The 18,625-nt window shown below is 33.7% G+C and overlaps 1 protein-coding gene across 1 annotated transcript; it reads right to left on the bottom strand.

Annotated features, from left to right (window-relative positions):
• Window positions 1–8,266: 8,266 nt before the first annotated feature.
• Window positions 8,267–18,349, bottom strand: LOC120071891 (RNA-binding protein Y14A). Its single transcript, XM_039024299.1, has 4 exons — window positions 17,935–18,349; window positions 12,751–12,887; window positions 8,736–8,875; window positions 8,267–8,617 (listed from the first exon to the last, which is right to left on the bottom strand). Exons 1-4 carry the CDS (start codon window positions 18,203–18,205, stop codon window positions 8,572–8,574), a joined length of 594 nt encoding a protein of 197 aa, XP_038880227.1. The 5' UTR covers window positions 18,206–18,349; the 3' UTR covers window positions 8,267–8,571.
• Window positions 18,350–18,625: the final 276 nt, after the last annotated feature.

Below are 18,625 nucleotides of genomic sequence, written 5' to 3'. Positions count from 1 at the left end.
GCTGGAGATCCAATTCGAGTCATTCAGGTAGTCAACCCAACCAACCCGAATTTTCGGGTTGATCCAAAAAATCCCTCCAACCCAATCCAATTCAACTCATGTACACGCCTACGTATAATAATTGAATTTTTAACCAAATTCCAAAAACAAAAAGAAGTTTTTAAAAGCTATTTTTTTTTCAAATTTTGGCTTGGTATTTTAAACCATTGATAAAAAAAAATAGATAACAAAAAAAGAAATTTGGAGGTGGAAGTGATGTCTATAGGCTTAATTTTCAAAAATAAAAAACTAAATTGTTACCAAGTGGACCCTTAGTTTTCAAAACTTGGTCTGATTTTTGAAAAACTACCAAAATGTAGATAGCAAAACAAAAAGAAAAAAAATTTTGATGGAAATAGAGTTTATAAGTTTAATTTTCAAAAAGGAAAAAATGAAAAACCAAATGTTAATCAAACAATGCTTAGTCTTTTAAACTTAAGCCAATTATTAACCCTACTCCCAGCCGTGAGTTTTTTTTTTTATTGCAATTATTATAATAAATAGATGCCCCTCCAAAAAATAAGAACCATGTGTCCTTAAACATGGTATCCCATGTATCACAAATTTATACATGATTAGTGTTCTAATAGCCACATCCTAGTTGCCACAAATTCTAGAAATAGTGAGCTTTTGTAGTCTTTGTAAAGAAGTAAAAAGATTGGTGAGAAATCCAAAAGTTTGGGAGAAATTTTCCATTTTCACATATGTACATCATTTCTTATATTTTGTTATATTATTTTTTATTTATCATTATTTTATTTATTTATTATATTTTATCCATATTCATGTTCCGTTGTGCTCCCCAATTTTATAACACATTATTAGCACGAGCTCCTACTGTTTTCCTCCCTAAAGATAGGTCCTAAAGGAATATCGGTTTTTCCCCACTTCGTTATAATTAAAAATTTTAACATTATTTTTCATATTTATTATCTATTAAATTTCTAATATAAATATAATATTTTATGATAGTGCTGCCATGAAAAATCTCATAAAATTAGATTTTTTCCGCCATTAATATTAATGGCAGTAATTATTTGTCATGGGTACTTGATACCAAAATCCACCTGGATGTTATAAATCTTGGAGAGACTATCAAAGAAGAAAATATGACATCCAGATAAGAAAAAAACAAAAGCTATGATTTTCCTTCGTCGTCATCTCCACGAGGGATTGAAAATAGAGTATCTTATAATAAAATATCCTCGTTTCTTGTGGAAAATTTTGAAAGTAATGTATGATCATCAAAAAATAATTATTCTTCCTAAGGTTATTTTGAGTAGATGCATTTAAGGCTCCAAGTTTTTAAATCAATAAGTGATTATAATTCTACATTATTTTAAACCAGTTCAAAATTTTTGTTATGCAGAGAGAAAATTATTGATGTTGATATTTAGAGAAAACATTTTCTACATTTCATGTCTTGCATATGCTCCTGCAACAACAATATCGAGAGAAATTTTTTAAATAATATTTTGAACTAATTTTACGACTTCTCATGGCTAAACAAAATAACGAGTTATTAATGAAAAATCATGAATCTCGACCAATCGGGACAACATCATTCCTTGAAGTGAATGTTGTGAATGTTAATAATCGTGGTTGAGGTCGTGACGGTGGCAAAGGAAGAAATAATTATTGTTATTGTAGTGGTCATTCTAATCATTCAAATTTCAAAAGAACCACACAAAATGATGATCACAAAAAAAAAAAAAAAAAAAAAAAAAAAAAAAAAAACTCCACAAGATAAGAGTTCAAAGAGTGTTGAAAATAAATGTTTCTGATGCGGAATAATTGGGCATTGATCACGTACATGTCGTATGTCAAAACACTTAGTTGACCTTTATCAAGCCTCCCTGAAAGAAAAGAGAAAATTATGGTAGCAAATTTTGCATACCAGGATAATAATATATTTGACCCATCTCATATGACAAATTTGGATGTGGCAGATTTCTTTGAATCTTCTGAAGAGAAAATCGACAGAATTGATGGAACATCAAGTGTTTTCTTTGACTTTGAAAATATCTAGACTTAGTTTTTTTTTTTTATTTATCTCCATGTTTTTCCCTCTTAGTAGATGCTAACCTTTGTATATTCTAAATTTTGTTTTTTTTTATTGTAATTATTTTCTTTTAGTGAAGAAACCTGGATCATTTTCATATGTTGGGTGACTAGAAAATGAGTAAAGAAGATCTATGTCAGGTAAACAGTGCAATTACACATACAATACTTACAAGTAGAAAATATTTTTCCAAACTGACAATACTGGAAGCAAAAGTCAATACGATATCAGGTTCTGCAAACCTAACTGAATGGTTTGGAAAAGCAAATAATTTTGCCTAGAAGAACAAAATTTACAATTGGTAATGCATTGTTCTCTAGTCTATCAAAGAGAAATCTATACATTGCAATGGTTATCATATTAAGACTGATAGAAAGAATAATATGGAGTATCTTTATATCATATCTACTTTCTCATATGAAAAACATATATTGGAACATATGCAACAATGAACCTGAAGTTCATGAATCCAAACATATTTACAATTTGGCATGACAGATTAGGTTATCCAGGGTCTATAATAAGAAGAATAATTATTAAGAATTCAAATGGACATTCATTGAAGAGCTAGAAGATTCTTCAATCTAATAAATTATCATGCGATGCTTGCTCTCAAGGCAAATTAATAATTAGACCATCACCAGCCAAAGTGAGAATTGAATCCTCTACATTTTTAGAACAAATTCATAGTGATATATGTAGATCTATTAACCCACCGAGTGGACTATTTAGATATTTTATGATATTAATAGACACTTCCAACAGATAGTCACACGTATGCTTGTTATCAAGTCGAAATCTTGCATTTGCAAGATTACTTGCTCAAATAATTAAGTTAAGAGCACAATTTTCTAATTATACGATTAAGACTATTCGTCTTGATAATGCTAGTGAATTTAAATCTCAAGTTTTTTATAATTATTGTATATCAATTGGGATATGTGTTGAATATCTTATAGCCCATGTTCATACACAAAATGGTTTAGCATAATCATTTATAAAACGTTTGCAATTAATTGTAAGACCATTGCTTATAAGAGTTAAGTTTTATACATTTGTATGGGGACATGCTATTTTGTATTCAGCGTCACTTGTATGCATTAGGCTAGTATCTTATCATAAGTACTCGCCATTACATTAGCTTATGGCCATGAGCCAAATATTTCTCATTTGAGAATTTTTGGATGTGCAATATATGTTCTAATTGTTTCACCACAACGTACTAAGATGAATCCTCAAAGGAGGTTAGGAATATATATTGGATATGATTCCCCATCACTTATCAAATATCTGAAACCCCAGATAGATGATGTATTTACTATACGATTTGTTGATTATCATTTGAATGAGACAAATTTCCAACATTAGGGGAAGGAATTAAGAAATTAAAAAAATAAATTACATGGAATGTATTATTTATATCATTTAGATTCACGTACAGATCAATGTGAACTTGAAATTTAGAAGATAATTCATTTGCAAAATATAGAAAATCAATTACCAGGTGCATTTATAGATGCAAAGAAAGTAACTAGATCATATATACCAACTACAAATGTTCTATTGAAAATTGATATCACAATACAATAAGTTGTCACTAATGAGTATGGAACACACCAGAAGCGTGATAGACCAGTAGGTTCAAAGATTAAAATCCTCGAAAAAGAAAAATAATTAATAGTCAAGAAGACTTGGTTGAGGATGTAAATATCTATGAAGAAATTCTTGACATGACTAGTGATGAAGGTGAAATACCTAAAGATAATAATGAGATTTCAATAAACTATGTCATGATAGGAAAAAGATGGAACCAAACTCATGTAGTTATTAACAACATTTTTGTGTATAATGTTGCTCTTGATATTATATCTTAAAATGAGGATCTTGAACCAAAATCTATTGCAGCATGTGGACATAGAAAAAATTGGCTTCAGTGAAAAGAAGCAATCGAGACAGAATTAAACTCACTTTCAAAATATCACGTTTTTAAACCAGTAGTCCGAACAATAGAATGTGTCAAACCTATGGGATACAAATGGGTATTGTGAGGGAAAAAAATGAAAATAATGAGGTCACAAGATATAAAGCAAGACTAGTTACACAAGGTTTTTCACAAAGACCTGGAATTGATTGGCCTGACTGTATATGAAAGTTTAGACGTGTATCATATGGATATAGTCACGTCATGCTTACATGGATCTTTTGATAATGATGTTTATATGAGAATCCTAAAAGAAATAAAGTATCTGAAACATATAAATCAGATTCCCGGGAATTGTATTCTATAAAGTTACAGAGATTATTATATGGATTGAAAGAATCAGGATGAATGTGGTACAATCGCCTAAGTAAATATTTATTGAACGAAGGATATCAAAATAATCCAATATGTCCGTGTGTTATTATAAAGAAATCACAGCCAGGATTTGCTATTATAATTGCATATGTTGATGGTTTATTAGATGAGATATTAAGAAAGAATTTAAGATGAAAGATCTTAGAAAAATAAAATTTTACCTTGGTTTGCAAATTGAGCATTTAGTAGATGAGATATTTATTCACCAGTCAACTTATACAGGAAATTTTTTGAAGAGATTGTATATGGACAAAGCACATCCATTGAATATTCCAATGGAAGTTCGTTCATTAGATGTGAGAAAAGATATAGTTCGACCTCGAGATGATAATGAAGAACTACTTGGCCATGAAGTACCATATCTTAGTGCAATTGGTGCATTTATATATGTTGTATAGTACAAGATCAGATATTGCATTTTCAGTAACTTTATTAGCAAGATATAGTTCTTCTCAAACAAAAAGATATTGGAACAAAATTGAGCATATACTCTGTTATCTCCAAGGAACATCGACATGGATTTGTTTTATTCAAATAAATCAAATTTTGATCTAGTTGATTATGCAGATTTTGGATATTTATCTGATTCACACAAAACTAGTTCTCAAATAGGTTATCTATTCACATGTGGAGGAATTGCGGTATCATGGCGATCAATAAAATAGACAATAACAACTACTTCATCAAATCATACTGAAATTCTTACAATTCATGAGGCAGGTCGAGAATGTATATGGCTAAGATCAATGCCTCAGCACATTCGTGGAACATGTGGTCTGTCTTCTAATATAAATCTTCCAACGATATTGTATGAAGACAACACAACTTGCTTAACCCAAATCAAAGGAGGATATATTAAAGGAGATAGAATAAAACCTATTTCACCGAAGCTTTTCTATACTCATGATCTTGAAGAAAATGGCGACATCACTGTACAACAAATTTATTCGAAGGATAACCTAGCATACTTATTTACGAAGTCATTATCTACCGCAACCTTTGAGAAACTAGTGCACAACATTGGAATGCGGCGATTCGGAGATCTCAAGTGATGTTCCCATGATGGGGAGTAAATATTTGCCACAAGTTCTATAAATAGTGAGCTTTTGTGGTCTTTGTAAAGAACTAAAAAGAATGGGGAGAAATCCAAAAGTTTGGAAGGAAATTTCCATTTTCACATATTTACATAATTTCTTATATTTTTTATATTATTTTATTTAGTTATTATCATATTATATTTTCTTCGTATTCATGTTTCATTGTGCTCCCCAATTTTACAATATGTTTTATTTTTTACTTTCTACTTTCTAACAATGTTTTCAAAATGAATACTGATTTTTAAATACCTGAAATAGTTATTTTTAAAAAAAATTAAAATTTGGTTAAAAATTTTAAATATTATCTTGGAAAAATTCAAGCTCCTTGTAAAGAAATTATGATAAAAAAAAAAAGAAAAAAAAAAAAAAAAAAGAAAACCAGAATATCTTAATTTTTTTTATGGTAACATCATAACATCTTGAAGAGATCAATATTTATCTTCATCAAGTTATCACAATCATATTTTCTTTATTGCATCGGCAAGTTTCTAAAAATATATTGTCAAACGGGTTATTTTATTTTTTAAAAAAGGAAAATTTTCAAGTGAGATTTGAATCACAAACTTTTTTGTTATTAAAACATATCACATACCAATTAAACTATGGTTACTTTGACTGAAGTTAAGATTTAACCTATCGATTTGACTTTCAAATAATAAATTGTTGTTTGATATTATGGGTATCTAAAAAGTCTGTTATTTCTTGTGAATATTTGGGGAAAAAATGTAGCACAATAGTCAGCGTTACATGTACCTATTCTTAGTAAAAATAACACAAGTTCTATCAAAAGTTCAAAATATTGATATCGATAGAAATTTTGATGTCTCGATCTTATAAAAATGATATCAATAAAATGTTGGTATCAAAAAAATATATATAAAAAAATCAAGAAATGCATATAAGTTAACAAATAAATATTTGTTTCTCAAACCCATTGAAATATTCCTTGTTTATATTATATTCATATTAGTTACATGTTGCTTACTTTTATGGCTCGATGTTTTTTACGATATAATAGAAATATCGATTCGCCTATCACCATGATGTCAAACTCATGAAAATATAAAAATATGGATAGAAATGTCAACATATGAATAAAAATTTAGCACCATTCTTCTACTCAACACATCTACTAAAACCATTAAGAAAAAAAAGATCCACCTCATCTTAATTATTTATTTTATTTTCTCGAAAATATGACTGAATTGAAACCACATTCACCCCAAAAAACATAATAGATCAATCTTAATTAAAAAGGTAGACCTCATTTGATTACGTTTGTTGTTGTTTATCTATATTCCGCAATAGTAATGAAATTTAAGGTCTACTTCCAAGTCTGTAATATAATAATGCAATTCAATTGAGGCACAGAAGATGATGAATCTGATTACGTTTCAAAATTACATAAGACCCACTAGCCAATATCATTACCGTAACCATTATTGTACTGTATCAATATGAGATACAAATCTATCACATTTACTATTATCATTACCTTCTAGAGTCGAAACAATAACAATAACAGTAAAATGTGACAAAGTCATAATTCTAAAAGGTCGTTTGTTTCACGGGCATCCTAGATTCCCATGCAGTTGGCATCTTGATTACCACGTCTGTTTTGTGGTATTGTAAGATGCTCAGACATCTAAAGATTCTCGGGCATCCTCATCTGAAGAGTTTTGGAAGCTCTCCTGAAAGATAGGTTTTCCAGATTCCCGAGTTTGGACATCCCCATTTTCAATTTTTGTCCTTCCTTTTTATTATATATATATATTAATCTTCATTTACATTATATAATTAAAATAAATACTATCTATCGTAAATATCATATGTTTTTAGTTATATCGTAATTCTTATAATTTTTTAACAAGATATTTAAATTTAAATTTAAAAAGATATTTATTTTATAAAAAATCTTAAATTATGAAATATTAATTTGTTGAGAAAAATAACATATAAAAATAATATAAACTGTATTAATTTTAGAAGACATTCAAATTGATAAAATCAAATATGTTATATAAATTAATAAATAGTCGTAAAGACATTATTGGAACATTATGTAAATTTAAAACATTCCCAAGTAAGAAACAAATATATTTATCGAAATATTTCCAAGTATCTGCAAAAATATTCCTACAAAACAAATATAATAATTTAAAGGTGTTGGACACCTATAATTCTTAATATTTATAATTTCAAATATCTAAAATTCCAGTCATCTACATTTCCAAAAAAATAAATGGTCCTTAAGTAAATATGATCAAAAGCAATCTAATTACACTTACAATTGTGACCTATTATGATTGATCTATCAATGATATTTCATTATGATTATACCAATTTTTATTTCAAATTGATAACCGTAGCCTAAAACATAGAAAAGTAGAACAGTTCAACTTCACCTTTTAACCTTTGTAACTCGATAAGAGAAAAATAAAAACAATTTTAGTCCACACTCTATTATTTTATTATTACAGTAATTCATTTTGAAATAATGGAAGCATATGCTATATGTATCACATGCAACAAAACAAGATAAAATAAAATAAACAAACTAAACACGTCAAAAAGGGCTTTGGTAATAGATCAAAAATGAACATAACTCAACTAACACATAGTATGCGTTATCGATTAGAGTTCTTTGGTTTGAATCATTCATCCTAATGTACTTAATTTAACAATTATAAAATAAAATACAGAAGCCACACATTATAGCCAAATTTGGAACAAAAAATATATATATAATAGGCAGGTATTCAACACAAAAAGGCAGAAACCTCAAGTAATCCAAAAAAGAAGAAAAGGAAAATCATGGACCTCAAATCCTCTAAGTTACATACAATTCATCAATCCACATCAACGACCGAGAAACAAAGGCTGGAAACCAGGGGAATCTTGAGACAACTGAGTAAGAGCTCTCTCTCAGTAGAAACATCTCCCAGTCCAGTCCCACAAGAAAACACCTTTCCTATTAAAATCCATAAACACCACACATGGAGTTCTACACCACAAAATCAGTATCTCCTCCTAGGGCTCCTTGAACGTCGTTCTCGAGCAGGCCTGCAATTAAATTAGAAAATATATATATATAAAATATACATATCGATTATGAATTTCCTTTGATGCAATCTTCGATAATTCCCTTTGCAGATCTTGAATAGATTTTGGAGATGCATACCTTGTGTTCTTCCTTCTGATGGGTCCATGGCTGAATGCCCAATCAACATTGATAATTTGGGTCAGAAGTTCAGCCCCATCCATGGCAGATATTGCTTTCTCTGCTTCCTCAAAGCTCTCGTATTCAATCAACGCATATCCCTTGACAAACCCAAAATAAAAATTAATATATACGTATAATAGAACTTAGTATATCCATTTAAAGCTCCTACACAAACGCCTGTCACTTAAATAATCAATAGATATTAGAACGTAATGCTCAAATTGTTCAGCAAAATACCTATGGCAAAACAGATTATTGTGATGCACAATATGTTCATGCTTCTTCAACAAACAACTATGGAAGAGCGAATTATTGTAATATACAGAAGCTTTCCTATACAAACAAATAAATATTCATTTTATGGAAAAGAAGGGAAATAGTTCCAGATTCAGATGAAACCCAACAAACGTAACATAATTGTGAATGTGCTAAACACAATATGCTTGCAAGAGCTTTCATGACTGCGTCTGTGATGAAGCAAGGTATGCCTTTGACTAAAATCTAAAGCTGGTTGGGAACAAAATTGCATGGTTATAACATAGCAAGGGAATGAAGATGATGTCATAAAAAAAATTATCTCAAGCAAAGCATTATACCCCATTTTATACTATGGGATAAGCAACCAACTTCCAATGAGAGATATGAAAGTACAAAAGAGAAGGGCTATACAGAAGTTTGTCACCTGACCTTCAGATGAAGTTCTTTTTCAATCCAGATATTTCTCAAGAAAATTTCATAAATCATAATATTGCAACTTCGTAGAGCAAGAAACAAATACGAGGATCATAGATTAACAAGAACCGAAGAAAGTGATATAAGTCCAGCATACAGATTATCTTAAAAGGAATGGTGGCAGAGAGGCTCCCCAGAGGCCCCATCAGGTTGTGTTTCAAAGGAAAAGGCAGAGTCCTCTAGTCTAACGCATCTGGGGCTCTTTTTGGCTCCCATGGAAGGACAGAAATACTAGGATTTTTGCAGATAAGTCAAACTTTTAGAATTATTTTTGTAATGATGTGCCGTTCAACTGTCCAAGGCATCAAAAAATTGGGGTGCCAAGTTCTTTTACAACTACACTATGATTGGAGGGCTTTTATTTGATCCATATCCATCCCCTTTAGGAAAGAAACATGTGTCACGTTGTCCAATAGTTAGGTTTTGTCAGTTAGACCCCTTTGAATGTCATAATCTGTTTGTCCTCTTTTAGAGAAAAATGGTGGATAAATCTTAGCTACTCATATAAAGACAAAACTCAAAAAAGATCCCCGTTGGCCATCGCTCTTCATCTCTCCCAGGTGCCCCTTCTGTTCAAGGGACTATGAAACTCAGATCCACTTTTTCAGTAATTGCATCTTTGCAACATCCTTCTGGAACTTCATTCGTTGGGTTCTTCAACCAAACTTTCATTTAGATAGATGAAAGGATATCTACTCTTTTTTCTCCCTTTTCCTTATGGGTCATCCCTTCAAAAGGGAGAAAAAGACACTTGGGCTGAATTTTGTTCAGACTTTCTTTTGGAACTAGTGGATGGAATGGAATGCATGCATTGTTTTAAGATAAGCATCAAGATTTCACCAAGTTCGTTGAATCCACAGCTTTATTAGCTTTATCTAGGAGTAGATTGTCTCCCCTCCTTTTTGTAATTATAGTTCATCTGCCCTCACTGTTCTTTCTTTTTTTTCCCCGTAAGGAACAATTTCATTGATGTATGAAATTCACAAAAAAAGGATATACATTCCATGGTATTACAATAAGCTATCAGTATCACAGTGGTTTAGTCGGGAAGTGTATGAATATGAAGAAAAAATATTAGAGCTTTTACAGCAAGAGATAGCATAATAAATGACAACATCAAAGAAGCTATTGAGAGGATGATTATTGTCCATGAACAATTTTTGGTTTCTTTTCTTCCATAATAACCAAAAGAAAGCACGAGATGTATGCAGCCCCAAAAAAGCTTTGGCATTCTTGAAAGGGTGACCCAAGAGGATGGAGATAAGGGGAGTTGTAACATCTTTAGGAAGCACCAAAGACCATCCAAAATGACTTATAATTATGTACAGACAGGATTCTTCTATTTACACATTTCACCATATCAATGAAATGATCTCTACTTCCTTGGAAAAAAAATTGGCGGAAGAGATCATCTAGGAAGCACTACACACACACACACACATCCTCCTTACAAGCCTATCTAAAGTGTTCATCTGACCAAGGAAGACTTGCCAAATAAAAAAACTGACTTTCTTAGGAATCTTAGTCCTCCAAACCACATCAAACACAGACTCCCTAATGGGAGAGGGATCCAACAACAATCTGAAAAGAATTTACCAGAAAATCCTTCACTGGGATTTGGACTCCAAATGCAAACATCCCTCTCCCCACCCTAAAATTGCAATCCTCCAATAAAGAAAGAAGAAAGAATAGAGGTAACCTCCATTGTTTCCCTATTGACGACAACGGAACCCAAAAGAAAAAGACAGAGTTCTCGGACCAACCGAGAAAAGGATTTACAAGAAAATCCTTCACTAGGATTTGGACTCCAAATGCGAACATCCCTTCTCCCCACCCTAAAATTGCAATCTTCCAATAAAGAAGGAAGAAAGAAGAGAGGTAACCTCCATTGTTTCTCTATTGACGATGATGGAACCCAAAAGAAAAAGACAGAGTACTCGGACCAACCAAGACCGAGTGGTTTTTAAAAGAAGACAAATGATAGAGATGCAAATAGACAAAAGAAAGAGCATTATCCCCCACCCACTGATCCTCCCAAAAATACGTGTCTTTCTCATCCCCCACGACACAATGAACAAAATGAGAAAAAGTAGGATGCTCAGACGAAATATCTTTCCACGGATTCCAGTGTGTGCCTTTAACCCCTTTCTCCCCCCAATCAAAAGGATGGTTGCCATGCTTACTCATAATGATCCTAACTCTTTGTATGGTGCATTTTCATGCTTTCATCAATGATGTCCTAAAAGATCTTCTAGGGTAAATGGGTAAGTTTGCAGAATCCCATTATTTCAGTAAGGTGTTTTCTTCTTGTGCTGGCTAATTGGCAACACCATTGTTATTCATTGCATCGTAGCTTGTTTAGTGTCCTGATAATCTTTGGTCGACATTTTAGTCTCCAAGTCTTTGGTACCCCCTATCTAATTTATTATTTGCATTGCAACTGGTTTACTGTTCTACAAAATCTTCTTTAGAGAACGCCATCTTAGCCTCCAACCCTTTTGTACTCCTCTAAAAGTGTATATATATATAGAGAGCAAAGAAGAAGGTAGGGATTTGACTTCAAACGTGCAAACCATAATAGACAAGATAAATATGTCACCACTTCAGCTCTACACTCAGTTTGGCCTTTTCAACACTTCTAGTTAATTAATTGTCATAAGGAATGCCCTTAAAGTTAATCAAGAAAGATGAGACAAACAAGATCAATTGGAGCTTAAAAAGAATTGCCCCAATGGGAAGAAGACTTGCAAAAAGTTATAAATACTAAAGGGTGGGGAAAGGTACACCAGATAGGGTGAGGAACTGTTTCGCACACCTCATTTAATGTTAAAACAATTTATTGTGCTTTCAAGAAGGGTGAGGGAACTAGTGTTGCAAAGAAAAGGGAGAAAAATCAATAAAAAAAGAATAAAAATTGATTTCAAATATAAAAACAAGTTCTACAATACTACTCCATTCTTCTTACAAACTATCCGATCATTAGCAAAATTTGAAATTTCTATTTGGTTCCTCCCAAAATTTTTTGGTTATTTTCAAAATTAAAAGGCAAAGCTGTATAACCTATAGAACAAATCTCGTTCAAGTAAGGTCGTCCCTAAATTTCTTCGTTATTTCTACTTTTTTAAACTATTAAACAATAAAAATATATGCATGTTCTTTTCTTTAATAGGTAGCAAAAGAAAACTACAAAACTATTGTTTCTTTAGGGGGGATAATTAAATAATATAGGAACCAAACATACCTTCACGAACCCAGTACGACGATCAAGATTTAGATGCAAATTCTTTATCTCCCCAAAGTCACCAAATGCATTTTGTAGATCATCCTCCTGTGCCTCTTCATGTACACCAGTCACCAGAATGATCCATCCTTCAATAGCTACATAAATTAACTAGAATCAGACAATAATCTAAGGAGTATTAATGTGTATTATTCAAAAAAAAAAACCCAAAAAAGGACATCCTAAAGGAGAGGGGAAGACAGAACCCACCCCCCCTCCCCCCTCTTTCAGAAAACAAAACAAAAAGGCTATAGGAGAGCTTTCAAGTTCAATTGGATCAATGACAAGCTAAAATTACAAAAGAATTCCTTGTTTTTATGCACCGCCAAAAGGTTGTGCATAGTGTGTTACTACAAAAGGAGTCAAAAGAAAACAGCTTATTTTTTAAATCACGTGATCAAACATTTGTTGTTCACAACAGTGTAACAAGGACATGCTCGGAAGCCAAAGAATGGGGTCAGACACAATCAACCAAGGTGTAGCTGCTCATCTGAAATATCACGTATGGCAGGTAACAATCTGTAGGCCTTGATCAGGGGTAAGTTGAACTAGATTGACCAATCAGCCTACTAGTTCAGTCTGCCCATCTGAATGCAGTTGATAAACTTTTTTAAGAGAAAAAAGTTGAACTGCAGAAGTAGAAGCAACTTTTTGTAGGAGCAAGTGCATAAATCATGCAACTACCAACCAACATGAGTGTAGCTCATTGGTTAAGGCACCACTTCTTTTCCTTGAGGTGGGAGGCTTGAATTCCGACCCCATATTTGTTGAACTCAAAAAAAAAAAAAGATTAAGCAACTATAATTTTCAGATATTAAATCAGGTTTAGGATAGTCTTGATCTATTTTGTTGTGTAAGAAATGAATAATAGTCATGACTTGTGAGATCGTATTGTGTTTAGCATCATATGTAAATCCACCATCAAGAAGCTTTCTAAATTAATGAAGGGTTGGACACAGATTCCTACATAGGATCATTTCTCAAATCACAAATTCAATAGGATAAAATGTTTTAATTTTTTTTCCTTGAAATGACTGAAGTCCTGGACCACTTTTATCATTTGGTAGGCAAAAACTTCATATAAATAACCAGGAAAAGTGCAAAAAACAGGGAGGGGATTAGTTATCTATCTCCAAGTCCAAGCCCAAGCCATGGAACTACAAAGAGCTACCCAGTTTAAATCTCTAAGAGAAGGAGAATGGTTTTTAAGTTCTGTTTGAAGAGCTCCAGAGGAAAGTAACAAAATGGACCAAAACAAAGAAGTCATCCAAAATTTCAGAGTATCACAAAAAAAAGGACTATTGCTTCTTATTTCCATGAGTGCCAGACAAGACTGAATTCAAGCATTGACCAAAGAACCCCCATCACAGACAAAGAGTGAAATGAAAAAACAAAATATCCAATATTCAAGGACACAAAAAGCACTCGAGGAAGAATAGTCCAATTAAAGAAAGGGACACTACTCCAAAAGAAACCAACCAAGTTGATAATTACAAAAATCTAGAGATACTAAAGCCCACAACGAAGAGATGAATCTAATGCTATCATAAATCTCTTCTCAGGACATCTCTAACTCCTCTAAAAATTCTACTATTCCTCCCTAAGTTCCTAACCAAACACCCCATGAAACAGCGAAGTAGCAAGCTTTCCAAAGAACATTTCCCTTGTCTTGAAAAGGAGTTCTCCATCATGCAATAGCCCTAACGTAAATGGGTTTTTTATAGGAAACAAAAGGAATATATTCCAAAATAGAACAAGAACAACCTAAGGGCCAAGGATAAAGGACACACCCTGAAGAAGAGAACTACACCATACGAGTTTCCTGCAGTTACAAAAGAATTTTCGTAGGTAAAGCGATCCACCAGGAAGTTGTATATGTCCAAGATTACCAGAGAGAGAGGCTAAAGCAAGAAGACTTGTGACTTTTCTTCGAAAGAACTAAGAACAAAGATGTCTTTCCTTCCAAATGTGCCACAAAAGAGCTTTAAAGGCAAAACTTCTGACAATCATGGCCTTTCCTTCCAAGTTCCAAGCGTGGATACCTTCCATACACCCCCATCCACTTTCTTAGGGAGAAAAAAAGACGAGCCTAAATTACCAACCAAGTAACTCCAAGATCTCAAAGCAAAGTTACAATGGAGAAAGAGGTGATCAAGGCTTTCCTCCCTATTCAAACACAACCTACAACGTGAAGGCGAGAGACCAACTTCTAAACTTTCTTTGGAGCTTATTATCAATACTAAAACTTCAAAGCCAAGGACCAGATGGACTTCGATTTTTTTGGCCATTTATGCTTTCAAATTCTACTAGTCAGAGTTGTGTTAGCCTTAGTAGGCTTAGTAGCAAGATTTTGAAAGGTCGAATTACTAGAGTACATACCATAACCTTGAAGGGACCAAAGACCTCAATCCACACCATCCCCAATTGAATGGAGTTGAGCTTTCCCACCAGGCCAACCCAACTATCCATCTCACAATCAAAGAGCCCTCTTCTAAAGCCAAGGTCACACGCATGGTTATGGTTGTCCTAACAATCAAAGACAATGGTCCCTTTTCTAAAAGAGAGAGCGTAAATATCAAGAAAGTAGTATTTCAAAGGAGCTCGGACAACCCAAACAGCATGGCAAAAGCAAATTTTCCTACCACAACCAGCCTCGAATTTCGCAAAACAAGCAAATAAGGAGTAATTCCTTGCAATATCCATCCACCCACGATTGTTATCTTTTTTCTTTTTGAGGTTGTCAGCCATCCAACCCTGAGGTTTGACACCATAAATTCTAGAAATAACCCTGTTTCACAAAGAACTTTTCTTGAGTAAATCTCCAAATCTACTTGGTGAGGAGAGAGATATTTCGATGTTTAAGGGAGCCCACACCAAAACCCCCAAGGGGAATTGGAAAAGTTGTCCACTCCCTTCTGACTAAGTTACTATCGGGCTTGGAAAGATCAATCCACACAAAGTCTCTGATAATCTTTTCCATAGAAGTCATGATGTTCTTTAGAGCTCTTAGAGGAGAAAAGTGATATAGAGGAAAACTATCAAGAACAGATTGGATGAGGGTCACCCTACGACCTTTAGAGAGGTGGCATCACCAATTGTCAATCTCAACTCTTAATTTCTCAATAAGCAGCGCCCAAATAGATATATTGTGATGATCTCTATCCAAGGGAAGCCAAGATAATTAATCATTAAGGTCTCAGCTTGACACTTCAAAAATGACCCATTTATCAACTTCCTCCTTATCCATATCAATACCAATAAACGAAGTCTTAGAAAGATTCAACAAAAACCCATAACCAGTCATAAACTACAAAATTTCTCACCAACTATTAAGAACATTGGCATCATTAGGGCAAAAACCAACGGTTTGTTATTACTTGTTTCACTATGTTGCTCATTTTGTTTTGGTTCGGTTCATCTCTTAGCTTCTTCTAGGTGCCCTCTTTAAAAGCTTTTGTGCTTCTTAGTTGTAGGCTTTTCATCTTATTTGGCTGATATTACTCTTCATCAGTTGCGGTTGTCTTTTCTATTTGTCTTTCTTTTGTAGATACCTTGTATTTTGGAGCATTAGCCTCTTTTCATTTTATCGATGAACGGTTTCATTTCTTTTTCAAAAGAAAACATGGGCCTCACCTCTATAAAATTTTAACAGCTTTGATAATACGGGTGTGGACCTCATTCATAAGGCAAGAAATCAGCCAAATTTGTTAGAAGAAAGGGATGACATTGGTGCAAACTCTGCAAGCAAATATTTTCTTTCTACATCTTCCATTAAATAAAACTATAAAATTTGAGAAGAGAGAACGAACACACATTTTCTCCATCTACACCCATGGCCTTCCTCTCATTAGATAAACCAAGAAATACCAATATTTTTTATATATAATTTTTTATAAGAAGCCTGAATTGTATTCGACATAAAAGGAAAAAGATACAGACTAGGGACGGGAGAAGGAAGAAACCAATAAAACAAAATATACAAGAAAGAGAAACCAATTGCTCCCGTCCCTTTTCCAAAAATGTACACCATTTACTTTCATTCTAAATTATCCAGAAGAAAAGCTTATACAGTTTATTTTTAATGAAAAACCAACTTTCATTAAGGTAAATGAAGATTCAAATCAAGGGCTATGCATAAAAAAATGATCCTCTATCTGGAGCCACGCTCAATAAAGTCTGTTCCAAAATCTATCCCAAATCTCCACTGAAAAGAGACACCTTCATAAATGGTGATATAATCCTTTTGATGCTCACTTAGAAGAAGAAGAAGAAGAAGAAGAAGAACACAGCAGTAAAGATCCAAAACTATCGACGAGGATTTCCAGGAAAAGTCAATGGTGTTGGCCATCGCAAATGCAACCAAATAGGAAGTGAGAGCATATCATGAGAGAATGAAGAAATAGCTTTATTCTAGTCAACAAACCAACTTTCAATCAGGTTAAACTAAACCCTCAGTTTTTTTTTTCTTTTCTGAATGGGTGGTTACTCATGATAGAATGGAGAGATCACTGTATATCCCTGTGCTAATGGTTGATCCAGTCCACCCAGCAGAAGAAAAGGAGGAAATTACAAAAGGAGGAGGCGAGGTGGCAAATGAATGTAAAAGTGATCCTAAAACTCCTCAGCCGCTTCCAAAGAGTGCACCGTCTTGGGGATATAAGGCAATGAGAGGCTCATTCTATGAACTTTCTCTTGAGTGTAGGTATTCCATGATAATTTCCCACAACAACACTTGCATCCTTTTCCTCTACAATGATTTCCCACCTCAAATTCTAGCTAAGATCTGTAGCATTGTTGAAACAAAGAGGGCAAATCAACCGACATTAACAGTAAGCAAAACCCCTTCAAGCAGAAGGAAAAGATCTGCTTACTCTTAACTCATTAGTCCCGAAATTGGGGGGGGGGGGAGGGGGGGGGGGGGGGGGGGGGGGGGGGGGGGGGGGTGGGGGGGGGGGGGGGGGAAGACTCACCTTTCATAGAACACACAGGCCAATAAACCTAAACCCACCACCTACCAAGTAAATAACCATCCAAACTTTCATAACCCTAGCTCTAACGAACTAAAGAAAAAACCAGCAAAACGAAATGGTAAAACCCAATCTGTCAAAGTAAGTAATTGAGAAAGAGAGAAGGGCAAAAACTAACATCGTTGAGGTCCAGGGCCATCAGCAGACTTGAGGGAATCGAAATCCGACCCAGCAAGGCGGGTGTTTCGATCAGACTCGTCTCGAAATCCACGACCCTTGGTCTTCTTTGGACCACCAGCAAGCGAGGAAGATGCGCCGCCGGTAATGGCGGATTTGAGCTTAGGAAATGGAGCTCGTGGGGAGGCATCGGCTTCGGCGGCACCATCCTCGTCCATGAGGTCATCTTCCTCGGGCTCGAAATCGACAGCCTCTACATCAGCGCTCGCCATGGCTAAGCAATGTCTCTCGGAGCTGCTCGTTGGTTCTTCAAAATGGCGAGGGAAAATGGGAGGAAATAAAGAAGATGGGGGAACGGTGGGGGGGTTTTGGGGATCGAAACAAGGGTTTCTTGTTTGCCCGCTAACCCAATTTTTTAGATTTTTCTTTTTCTTTTATTTTTTACTTTTCCTCTTTTTTGGGTTTCATTTTTAATCACGTGTTTTTCCCTACCAAAAAGATGTAGTCTTGTGACGTGCATTTCACGTTCTAATTGTTTGATTTTTTTTATTTTTTTTACACCCTAAAGCATGAGATTTGTTATAATTATACTTCTAAATTTTTAATTTGATCAATCATCTCTCCTAAATTTTATAAAGTGTGGCAATTAATCCCTTAGACTAAAATTTGATGACTCACACATATGTAGGAGA

The sequence above is a fragment of the Benincasa hispida genome, chromosome 2 (assembly GCF_009727055.1).
Source record: "Benincasa hispida cultivar B227 chromosome 2, ASM972705v1, whole genome shotgun sequence".
In the NCBI taxonomy this organism is placed as follows: Eukaryota; Viridiplantae; Streptophyta; class Magnoliopsida; order Cucurbitales; family Cucurbitaceae; genus Benincasa; species Benincasa hispida.
This window is presented reverse-complemented; position numbering and strand designations above follow the sequence as displayed.